The following is an 11,759-nucleotide window of genomic DNA, read 5'->3' as shown; positions in this document are numbered from 1 at the left end:
GCACAAAACAAAAAAAAAAAATGCTACCGTTTTGTGTATGCAGCTCCAATGCAGAATAAGGTTTACAAAATGTGATGCATTTATTTACATTGGTAAATCTGTATTCTTACATCGTGACCTTTGATACTGTTCTATTCAGAGTATCAGATACAGGAATTATAATAAAAAGCACCAGTTCAGCCGTCTGTTATTTTTCCCTCCAGAGCAGTACTCTTGGTTGTAGATCACCAGTAGTTACTTAAAGGTTCCCGTCCTGTGCTCTCGCTACAGCTGCCGTGCATAGACTTGACCCTAGAGGTCAGACCCTGAGTAACCCCCCCGGCAGAACAGTCCCTGGTCCCTTCAGGCTCGATCACCCCCCAAAGCACCAGGCCAGTCGTCTCCCATCCACTTCTCTTTTATTTTACATGCATAATATTTCAGATCCCATCGACCGGACTTTATGCATCAGATGGTTTGTGCCTCATTTCCCAAGAGCCGATACAAAAAAAAAATGAAACAAAAAAACAACTGAAAAATCGGCACAGAAAAAGGGCGAATCCAAGAGCCTGAAACATTATAAAACGACATAAAGAAGAACTGTACAGAAAATTATACAAACATAAATTACAAGCCCCCCACCCCCGGCCGGGGCAGAGCCGGCGGCCCCCAATACTGGAACGGAGCTCCGGCAGAAGTCCAGGCGGCACTGGAGCCTCCGTCCACTCAAGCCTCACAGGATCCATCGTCAGTGCCTCTGGCGTCACCAGTCACTCACATGTGTGCAAAAAAGACACAACATCCCGGCCTCCATGTCCATCAATAATGGAGCGTGAACAGCGAAGAGGAAGAGCCGCCGCCACAGTCACCGCTCCGGGTCCGGCTCGCAGTGCATGATCCGGATCTTCTCCGAGCAGTGCTTTTTGTGCGCGGGCCAGTCTTTCTGTTGGCACTGAGTACCACAGTATCTCGCTAGTTGGCATCTGCCGCAAATATTAAACTCACGTAACTGCAAAAGAAAAAAAATAATAATTACATTGAGGAATTAGAAAATCAGTCCATCCACGGCGGCTCCCCCTGAAGTTACTACCGAGTTGACTTAAAGGGATAATCCCTTTTCATAGGTGCATCCTCATCATTCCTACAATTATGTACTGATACCGTATGTAGTGATCTTACAAAAAGGGAATATCCCTTTAAATAGGGCTGCGCTAGATACCAGGTACGGCTATCTACAAGGGGGGGGGGGGGGGGCGCTGTTTGTACAAATGGAGCAGAAAATAAATTCAATTAGCAGGGGAAACGCCCATATAAGGACGTAGCCCAATACAGGGCCGATTATGTCCCGACCCCCGGGAGCTGTAGTCAGAACGGAAGGAGGGACACCCCACATCAGTCAGACACCCATCCCTCCCATTATCAGGGGAGTCCGGCACCCACCTGTTTCTCCATCATTGTACATGGAGGGTAGTGACATTCGTAGTAAGTGCAGGAATTCTCCTCCTCCCGGACCACCTCTCCGTTGGCGTTGTAGCAGCGGGTGACGTTCAGCAGCGGGAACAAATCTTCAATGGGGTCAGTGGGGAGCTGTTGTATGGCCAGCCAATATAGGGACTGCTCCCTACAGGGAAAACAGTCAATAGTTAGGACTTATGTCTGTACACTGACTGCACCAGCAGAATAGGGAGTGCAGCTCTGGAGTATAATACAGGATGTAACTCAGGATCAGTGCAGGATAAGTAATGTAATGTATGTACACAGTGACTGCACCAGCAGAATAGTGAGTGCAGCTCTGGAGTATAATACAGGATGTAACTCAGGATCAGTGCAGGATAAGTAATGTAATGTATGTACACAGTGACTGCACCAGCAGAATAGTGAGGGCAGCTCTGGAGTATAGACAGTACTCATCATTACCTCTGCTTGCTTGACACTTCTTCTACCTCGGGTTTCCAGCCCCAAGGAACCACCTGCAGGTTGTCCAGTCTATTGTCCACAGTGATGCCGTTGAGGTGCAGGACCTGGAAGCCGGGTGTGACACCCCCTTTATGCCTCTGCCTAAAAATAAAGATGATGTGAATAAGAAATGATGGGGAAGTAAATTATCCCGTGAAGAGCCGGCACAAAGCCTTAAGCCGGATGAGCACTCACCATAACAATTCGTGGAGCAGGCGTCCTGACCCTCTCCCCTTGTACTTGTCGAATGCGTACGCGAAGATCTTTGCTCCGTTCCCATCAGCGTCGACCTCCATTCGAGCCTGGGGGAGGGGGAAACGTGGGATATTAGCTGCATATTCCTGTGCACTCGAGCCTCCCCCCGTAAGACGTTGGTGGCCTAATAAGGGGGTCCCCAGCTGCTGCTAACTACAACTCTCAGTTTGCTGGCTTGTTGGGAGTTGTAGTCTATGTATATGACGGAGTGACGCCATAATAGGAAAACCAGGTGTCTGAGAGATTTTGTGATCCCTGCTGGGGAACTGCAGTATTACACCCCAACGCTCAGAAGGGAGGTCTATAAGGGGGTCTCTCTCCGACATCCCTGTACCCCAGAGTCCTGATGGGACAAAACCTATAATAATCAGATCTTGTCAGTGACCAAAACCACTGCAATAAGACTGCTTACTTCAAAGGAATAGCTGTCCACCAGCGGGATGTCCTGTTCGTCTATGAGGGTGTACTTTATCTGGGGGACAGAAACATCGGGTTAGTGCACATTCATTCAGCAGGTCTTCGCACCATCTCTGCTTCATGTCACTGAAATGAAACATCCTGACATTAAAACCAGCCCAATCTGAATAGCTCTCAAGGCTGAGGGTTTGTTACAGTGTATCAGTCTGAGATCAGCTGACAGCAGATTGCCCTCACTGGCTACAAGTGTAACCTACCCTCAGCTGTACAAATTATTTGGCTGTGTGCCCACTATGTGTTTTTCAAGCGTTTTTGCCGTGGAATTTCCGCAGCGAAAACGCTTAAAAAACGCTTGGTAATACGTGCCCCATGGTCCCCAATGATAATCCGCATGTTCTGTGCACATGCTGCGGAAATTTCCGCAGCTGATTATCATTGCGGAAAAATACCCAGCATGTCCATTAATCTTGCGGCCACGCAGCGTAATTGCCGCCATTGACTTGCATTGGAGCACGTGACATCCGCATCACTGCATCTGTACATGCGGATAGTACCCAGGTCTGGAGAAGAGGAGACTCTCCTCCAGACCTGGGTACCATAGAAACTGTAAGAAAAAGAATTTAAAATAAAAATTACAGTCACCTTCCGATGTCCTCCCGGCGTTTTCTCCGCTCCGTCTGGTCTGCTGTATGGGTCGCGGTGTTGTGAAGGACCTGCCATGACGTCATTGAGTCATGTGACCTGTCACATCACTCAATGACGTCACTGCAGGTCCTTCATACCACCGCGAGGCGCCCAAGACACTGGACACAGCGGAGAAAACACCGGGAGGACATCGAAGTATAATCTTTTTTTTTTATTATTATTATTTTTTACCATTCTTATTCTTTTTACTAACTTGGTCACACAACATAAATCCATGCTGTTTGCATGGATTTATATAGCGAGAACAAGTTGTCAAGCACTTTCCAGGTGATGCTAAAATCGCTTGGAAAGCGCTTGATAACCCGCATGTAAAAACCACATGCGTTTTTCTTGCCAGGGAGAAGCGGAAAAAATATGCAGCATTTCTGCATCATAGGCACATAGCCTTAGGTGGGATTCTATATTAAGTGGGAACATTCACTGAGCCTACGTGCCCATGATGCAGAAATGAAGCAGAAAATTTATGCAGCATTTCTGCATGTTCTTGGCAGTCAAAAAAGCTTATGGATTTTACACGCGTTTTTGCATGCGGATTTGACTTGCGTTTTTCAAGTGCATTGGGACCTCAAATCCGCATGTAGAAACACACAAATGATGGACATACTGCGGATTTTTCCGCTGCGGAAAATTCAGCAGCATGGGCACAGCACATGCGGATCATCATTGGGGATCATGGGGGGTGGATTACCAAGCACTTTGCAAGTGTTTACGCTGCGGAAAATCCGCATAAAAAACGCATAGTGGGCACACAGCCTGACAGTAAGCAGAGGATTAGGAACGGAGGTGCCAAAGTCTGGAGTTGTAGTACTCCCCACCCCCCCCACCCCAATGGGCGCCAGCAGCCGTGTACGTGACAAAGATCTGTGGGACGCCGGCAGCTCCAGGTACTGACACACCCATCGTGTGGGAACAAGCTGCACATCTTACACAATCCCAAAACCAACACCACCCCCGACCATGGCGGCAGCGGGCAGGGAGGAGACAGCACCACATGATAGGAGTTGTAGTGGGGGATCACAGATCTTTATTAACTATCCGCTTACACCAGAAGACTATCCTCACATGCTGGGCAACATTGCAAGCTACTACTCCCTGTTGTCAGGCTGCAAACAACATACCTAATGTTAAAGCTGGGGCACAGAAGGGGGCTGCATGCCACAGTATATCCCCCCCAACTAAAGAGAAAGGCAGGGGGCTGCATGCCACACTGTATCCACCCCCCCCCCCCCAAACTATACAAAAAGGCAGGGGGCTGCATGCCACACTGTATCCACCCCCACCCCCCCCAAACTATACAAAAAGGCAGGGGGCTGCATGCCACACTGTATCCACCCCCCCCCCCCCCAAACTATATAAAAAGGCAGGGGGCTGCATGCCACACTGTATCCACCCCCCCAAACTATACTAAAAGGCAGGGGGCTGCATGCCACACTGTATCCCCCCCTCCCCCAAACTATACAGAAAGGCAGGGGGCTGCATGCCACACTGTATCCCCCCCCCCCCAAACTATACAGAAAGGCAGTGGGCTGCATGCCACACTGTATCCCCCCCCCCCCAAACTATACAGAAAGGCAGTGGGCTGCATGCCACACTGTATCCCCCCCTCCCCCAAACTATACAGAAAGGCAGGGGGCTGCATGCCACACTGTATCCCCCCCCCCCCAAACTATACAGAAAGGCAGTGGGCTGCATGCCACACTGTATCCCCCCCCCCCCAAACTATACAGAAAGGCAGTGGGCTGCATGCCACACTGTATCCCCCCCCCCCCAAACTATACAGAAAGGCAGTGGGCTGCATGCCACACTGTATCCACCCCCCCCAAACTATACAGAAAGGCAGGGGGCTGCATGTCACACTGTATCCCCCCCCCAAACTATACAGAAAGGCAGGGGGCTGCACGCCGCACTGTATCCCCCCCAACTATACAGAAAGACAGGGGGCTGCAGGCCACACTGTATCCCCCCCCCCACTATACAGAAAGGCAGGGGGCTGCATGCCACAGTATATCCCCCCAACTATACAGAAAGGCAGGGGGCTGCAGGCCACACTGTATCCCCCCCCCCACTATACAGAAAGGCAGGGGGCTGCATGCTGCACTGTATCCCCCTCCCCCCCCAACTATACAGAAAGGCAAGGGGTTGCATGCCACAGTATATCCCCCCAACTATACAGAAAGGCAGGGCCCTGCACGCCACACTGTATACCCCCCCCCCAACTATACAGAAAGGCAGGGGGCTGCATGTCACACTGTATCCCCCCCCAAACTATACAGAAAGGCAGGGGGCTGCACGCCGCACTGTATCCCCCCAACTATACAGAAAGACAGGGGGCTGCAGGCCACACTGTATCCCCCCCCCCCCCCCAACTATACAGAAAGGCAGGGGGCTGCATGCCACTGTACACCCACCCAACTATACAGAAAGGCAGGGGACTGCATGCCACCCTTTATCCCCCCCAGCTACACAGAAAGGCAGGGGGCTGCATACCATAGTATATCCCCCCAACTATACAGAAAGGCAGGGGGCTGCATGCCACACTGTATCCACCCCCCCCCCCCCCAAACTATACAGAAAGGCAGGGGGCTGCATGCCACACTGTATCCACCCCCCCCCCCCCCCAAACTATACAAAAAGGCAGGGGGCTGCATGCCACACTGTATCCACCCCCCCCCCCCCCCCAAACTATACAGAAAGGCAGGGGGCTGCATGCCACACTGTATCCACCCCCCCCAAACTATACAGAAAGGCAGGGGGCTGCATGCCACACTGTATCCCCCCCTCCCCCCAAACTATACAGAAAGGCAGGGGGCTGCATGCCACACTGTATCCCCCCCTCCCCCCAAACTATACAGAAAGGCAGGGGGCTGCATGCCACACTGTATCCTCCACCCCCCCCCCCAAACTCTACAGAAAGGCAGGGGGCTGCATGCCACACTGTATCCCCCCCTCCCCCCAAACTCTACAGAAAGGCAGGGGGCTGCATGCCACACTGTATCCCCCCTCCCCCCAAACTATACAGAAAGGCAGGGGGCTGCATGCCACACTGTATCCCCCCCTCCCCCAAACTATACAGAAAGGCAGGGGGCTGCATGCCACACTGTATCCCCCCCCCCCCCAAACTATACAGAAAGGCAGGGGGCTGCATGCCACACTGTATCCCCCCCCCAAACTATACAGAAAGGCAGGGGGCTGCATGTCACACTGTATCCCCCCCCCCAAACTATACAGAAAGGCAGGGGGCTGCATGCCACACTGTATCCCCCCCCCCCAAACTATACAGAAAGGCAGGGAGCTGCATGCCACACTGTATCCCCCCCCCCAAACTATACAGAAAGGCAGGGGGCTGCATGCCACACTGTATCCCCCCCCCCCCAAACTATACAGAAAGGCAGGGAGCTGCATGCCACACTGTATCCCCCCCCCCAAACTATACAGAAAGGCAGGGGACTGCATGCCACACTGTATCCCCCCCCCAAACTATACAGAAAGGCAGTGGGCTGCATGCCACACTGTATCCCCCCCACCCAAACTATACAGAAAGGCAGGGGGCTGCATGTCACACTGTATCCCCCCCCCCAAACTATACAGAAAGGCAGGGGGCTGCACGCCGCACTGTATCCCCCCAACTATACAGAAAGACAGGGGGCTGCACGCCACACTGTATCCCCCCCCACTATACAGAAAGGCAGGGGGCTGCATGCTGCACTGTATACCCCCCCCCCCAACTATACAGAAAGGCAAGGGGCTGCATGCCACAGTATATCCCCCCAACTATACAGAAAGGCAGGGCCCTGCACGCCACACTGTATTCCCCCCCCCCAACTATACAGAAAGGCAGGGGGCTGCATGCCACAGTATACCCCCCCAACTATACAGAAAGGCAGGGGGCTGCATGCCGCACTGTATCCCCCCCCAACTATACAGAAAGGCAGGGGGCTGCACGCCACACTGTATCCCCCCCCCAACTATACAGAAAGGCAGGGGGCTGCATGCCACTGTATACCCACCCAACTATACAGAAAGGCAGGGGGCTGCATGCCACCCTTTATCCCCCCCAGCTACACAGAAAGGCAGGGGGCTGCATACCATAGTATATCCCCCCAACTATACAGAAAGACACGGGACTGCACGCCACACTGTATCCCCCCCGATCTATACAGAAAGGCAGGGGGCTGCACGCCACACTGTATCCCCCCCCACCACACTATACAGAAAGGCAGGGAGCTGCACGCCACAGTATATCCCCCCCCCCAACTATACAGAAAGGCAGGGGGCTGCATGCCACAGTATATCCCCCCCCCCCCAACTATACAGAAAGGCAGGGGGCTGCACGCCACAGTATATTCCCCCCCCCCCCCCAACTATACAGAAAGGCAGGGGGCTGCACGCCACAGTATATCCGCCCCCCCCCCCCCAACTATACAGAAAGGCAGGGGGCTGCACGTCGCACTGTATATTCCCCCCCCCCCCCCAACTATACAGAAAGGCAGGGGGCTGCACGCCGCACTGTATATTCCCCCCCCCCCCCAACTATACAAAAAGGCAGGGGGCTGCATGCCACAGTATATCCCCCCCCCTCCCCAACTATACAGAAAGGCAGGGGGCTGCATGCCACAGTATACCCCCCCCCCTCCCCAACTATGCAGAAAGGCAGGGGGCTGCATGCCATAGTATATCCCCCCCCCCCGCAACTATACAGAAAGGCAGGGGACTGCAGGCCATAGTATATCCCCCCCCCCACCACACTATACAGAAAGGCAGGGAGCTGCACGCCACAGTATATCCCCCCCCCCCCCCCAACTATACAGAAAGGCAGGGGGCTGCATGCCACAGTATATCCCCCCCCCCCCCCCCAACTATACAGAAAGGCAGGGGGCTGCAGGCCATAGTATATCCCCCCCCCCCCCAACTATACAGAAAGGCAGGGGGCTGCATGCCATAGTATATCCCCCCCAACTATACAGAAAGGCAGGGGGCTGCATGCCACAGTATATCCCACCCCCCCCCAACTATACAGAAAGGCAGGGAGCTGCATGCCACAGTATATCCCCCTCCCCAACTATACAGAAAGGCAGGGGGCTGCATGCCACAGTATATCCCCCCCTCCCCAACTATACAGAAAGGCAGGGGGCTGCATGCCACAGTATATCCCCCCCTCCCCAACTATACAGAAAGGCAGGGGGCTGCATGCCACAGTATATCCCACCCCCCCCCAACTATATAGGAAGGCAGGGAGCTGCATGCCACAGTATATCCCCCTCCCCAACTATACAGAAAGGCAGGGGGCTGCATGCCACAGTATATCCCCCCCTCCCCAACTATACAGAAAGGCAGGGGGCTGCATGCCACAGTATATACCCCCCCCAACTATACAGAAAGGCAGGGGGCTGCATGCCACAGTATATACCCCCCCCAACTATACAGAAAGGCAGGGGGCTGCATGCCACAGTATATCCCCCCCCCCCTCCCCAACTATACAGAAAGGCAGGGGGCTGCATGCCACAGTATACCCCCCCCCCCCCCGCAACTATACAGAAAGGCAGGGGACTGCAGGCCATAGTATATCCCCCCCCCCCCCAACTATACAGAAAGGCAGGGGGCTGCATGCCATAGTATATCCCCCCCAACTATACAGAAAGGCAGGGGGCTGCATGCCACAGTATATCCCACCCCCCCCAACTATATAGGAAGGCAGGGAGCTGCATGCCACAGTATATCCCCCTCCCCAACTATACAGAAAGGCAGGGGGCTGCATGCCACAGTATATCCCCCCCCCCTCCCCAACTATACAGAAAGGCAGGGGGCTGCATGCCACAGTATATCCCCCTCCCCTCCCCAACTATACAGAAAGGCAGGGGGCTGCATGCCACAGTATATCCCCCCCCCCTCCCCAACTATACAGAAAGGCAGGGGGCTGCATGCCACAGTATATCCCCCCCCCCCAACTATACAGAAAGGCAGGGGGCTGCATGCCATAGTATATCCCCCCCAACTATACAGAAAGGCAGGGGGCTGCATGCCACAGTATATCCCACCCCCCCCAACTATATAGGAAGGCAGGGAGCTGCATGCCACAGTATATCCCCCCCTCCCCAACTATACAGAAAGGCAGGGGGCTGCATGCCACAGTATATCCCCCCCCCTCCCCAACTATACAGAAAGGCAGGGGGCTGCATGCCACAGTATATCCCCCCCCCCTCCCCAACTATACAGAAAGGCAGGGGGCTGCATGCCACAGTATACCCCCCCCCTCCCCAACTATACAGAAAGGCAGGGGGCTGCATGCCACAGTATACCCCCCCCCCTCCCCAACTATACAGAAAGGCAGGGGGCTGCATGCCACAGTATACCCCCCCCTCCCCAACTATACAGAAAGGCAGGGGGCTGCATGCCACAGTATATCCCCCCCCCCTCCCCAACTATACAGAAAGGCAGGGGGCTGCATGCCATAGTATATCCCCCCCAACTATACAGAAAGGCAGGGGGCTGCATGCCACAGTATATCCCCCCCCCCTCCCCAACTATACAGAAAGGCAGGGGGCTGCATGCCACAGTATACCCCCCCCTCCCCAACTATACAGAAAGGCAGGGGGCTGCATGCCACAGTATATCCCCCCCCCCTCCCCAACTATACAGAAAGGCAGGGGGCTGCATGCCATAGTATATCCCCCCCAACTATACAGAAAGGCAGGGGGCTGCATGCCACAGTATATCCCCCCCCCTCCCCAACTATACAGAAAGGCAGGGGGCTGCATGCCACAGTATATCCCCCCCCCCTCCCCAACTATACAGAAAGGCAGGGGGCTGCATGCCACAGTATATCCCCCCCCCCCTCCCCAACTATACAGAAAGGCAGGGGGCTGCATGCCACAGTATATCCCCCCCCCCTCCCCAACTATACAGAAAGGCAGGGGGCTGCACGCCACAGTATATCCCCCCCCCCCAACTATACAGAAAGGCAGGGGTCTGCACACCACAGTATACCCCCCCCCCCCAACTATACAGAAAGGCAGGGGTCTGCACGCCACAGTATACCCCCCCCCCAACTATACAGAAAGGCAGGGGGCTGCATGCTGCACTGTATCCCCCCCCCAACTATACAGAAAGGCAGGGGGCTGCACGCCACAGTATACCCCCCCCCCCCAACTATACAGAAAGGCAGGGGGCTGCATGCCACACTGTATCCCCCCCTAACTATACAGAAAAGCAGGGGAATCAGACAGCTCATTCCTCCTGGTCACTGCGCCCTCTAGTGGTGGAGTATATTAGTAGATTGGGGCAGCACTAGATGTGACCACAAGAGGGAACAGTAGCAGCACATTTGCAGACAGCCCAGGGCGCCCCCGTGTGGTTGCTCGGCTGTAATTACAGGCGTCCTGCTGTCCCCTGCTCACCACGCCGGTCAGGCTAACGAGTCTCCTCCCACAAGCGGGTGTGTCCACACGAGACCTACGTATCGGCGCGTGTAAACCCGACAATTACCCCTCGATATATCGATGTCCGGGATCTGAGCGTGCGATGCCGCAGCCTGGGCGCTCACCTTACCGGCCACCCGGCCGAGGCGCACGATGCCAAGCTTGAAATCTGTCATGGTCGGTGTGAGGTGAGGGAGTGACAGCCAGACGCACGCCGCTCTCCCCTGCTCCGCCGTCGCTGCCTCCTGCGGTTACGCCACGTCTTCGGTTGACCAGCCCCTCCCACTTCGCCGGTAACGTGAAGGATCGGCCGACCGGGCTCTCCCCGACGCCACACGAGGGAGACCTGGGATGCCACGCACCGCCTCTCCCCCGACCGCGCTCCAAGGCGACACCCATAAGGGGCGTGGCCTGGGATCCGACACACCAATCAGAAAAGGCAGCGAACGAAAAGCTACTGCGCGCGGCCGGTACACGCCAGCCAATCAGCGCGAAGGGTGGGCGGGACTTGTCGCCTTCTCCTGACATCACAAGGGGGAAAGGCGGAGCCTCTGAATATTGACGTCAGTTTCGCGGGAAAAAAAATATGGTTTTGAGCGCCAGAAAGTGACGTCAGCACTGGAAGAACAGGTGTCACGATTTAAAGGGCCAGTACAGGTCAGTCACGTGGTTAATTCCTGACCCACCTCAGTAGGTGATAGGTCTGTCTTCTATTTCCTGACAATGTCCTCTTTTCACAGTTTTTTCTTGTAGAATCGGATGCATCTTATCTCCCCCATTTTTGGGTCCTTGTAATCCTTTACTAGAATTTTTATGTGGATAAAAAGGCCATAACCTTTATATAAGGTCCACGGGGCGCCGGATGTGTTGGGATTGTTGCAATATTTAAAAGGGTTGTCATCTCTATATGAATAAAAAATCTCTAGGGACTTACATATTTTTTCCCCTAATGCAGGTATTTGGGGCTAAAGATTTGGGTTTCATGAAACATTTTGCCTCGTTCGGCTTTTACAGGGTTTTTATTTTCCTGCA

At 54.2% G+C, this 11,759-nt stretch overlaps 1 protein-coding gene across 1 annotated transcript; it reads right to left on the bottom strand.

Moving 5' to 3' along the window:
• Positions 1–381: 381 nt before the first annotated feature.
• Positions 382–11,163, bottom strand: ZMYND19 (zinc finger MYND-type containing 19). The gene is made up of 6 exons (XM_073637836.1): positions 10,853–11,163; positions 2,603–2,662; positions 2,131–2,237; positions 1,897–2,037; positions 1,420–1,600; positions 382–988 (listed from the first exon to the last, which is right to left on the bottom strand). Exons 1-6 carry the CDS (start codon positions 10,901–10,903, stop codon positions 845–847), a joined length of 684 nt encoding a protein of 227 aa, XP_073493937.1. The 5' UTR covers positions 10,904–11,163; the 3' UTR covers positions 382–844.
• Between the last annotated feature and the right edge of the window lie 596 nt (positions 11,164–11,759).

This window comes from Phyllobates terribilis, unplaced genomic scaffold (assembly GCF_046119375.1).
Source record: "Phyllobates terribilis strain yellow unplaced genomic scaffold, ASM4611937v1 Scaffold_7__3_contigs__length_470593459, whole genome shotgun sequence".
Classification (NCBI taxonomy): Eukaryota; Metazoa; Chordata; class Amphibia; order Anura; family Dendrobatidae; genus Phyllobates; species Phyllobates terribilis.
The sequence above is the reverse complement of the archived record's forward strand: the minus strand, read 5'-3'. Positions and strand labels throughout refer to the sequence as shown.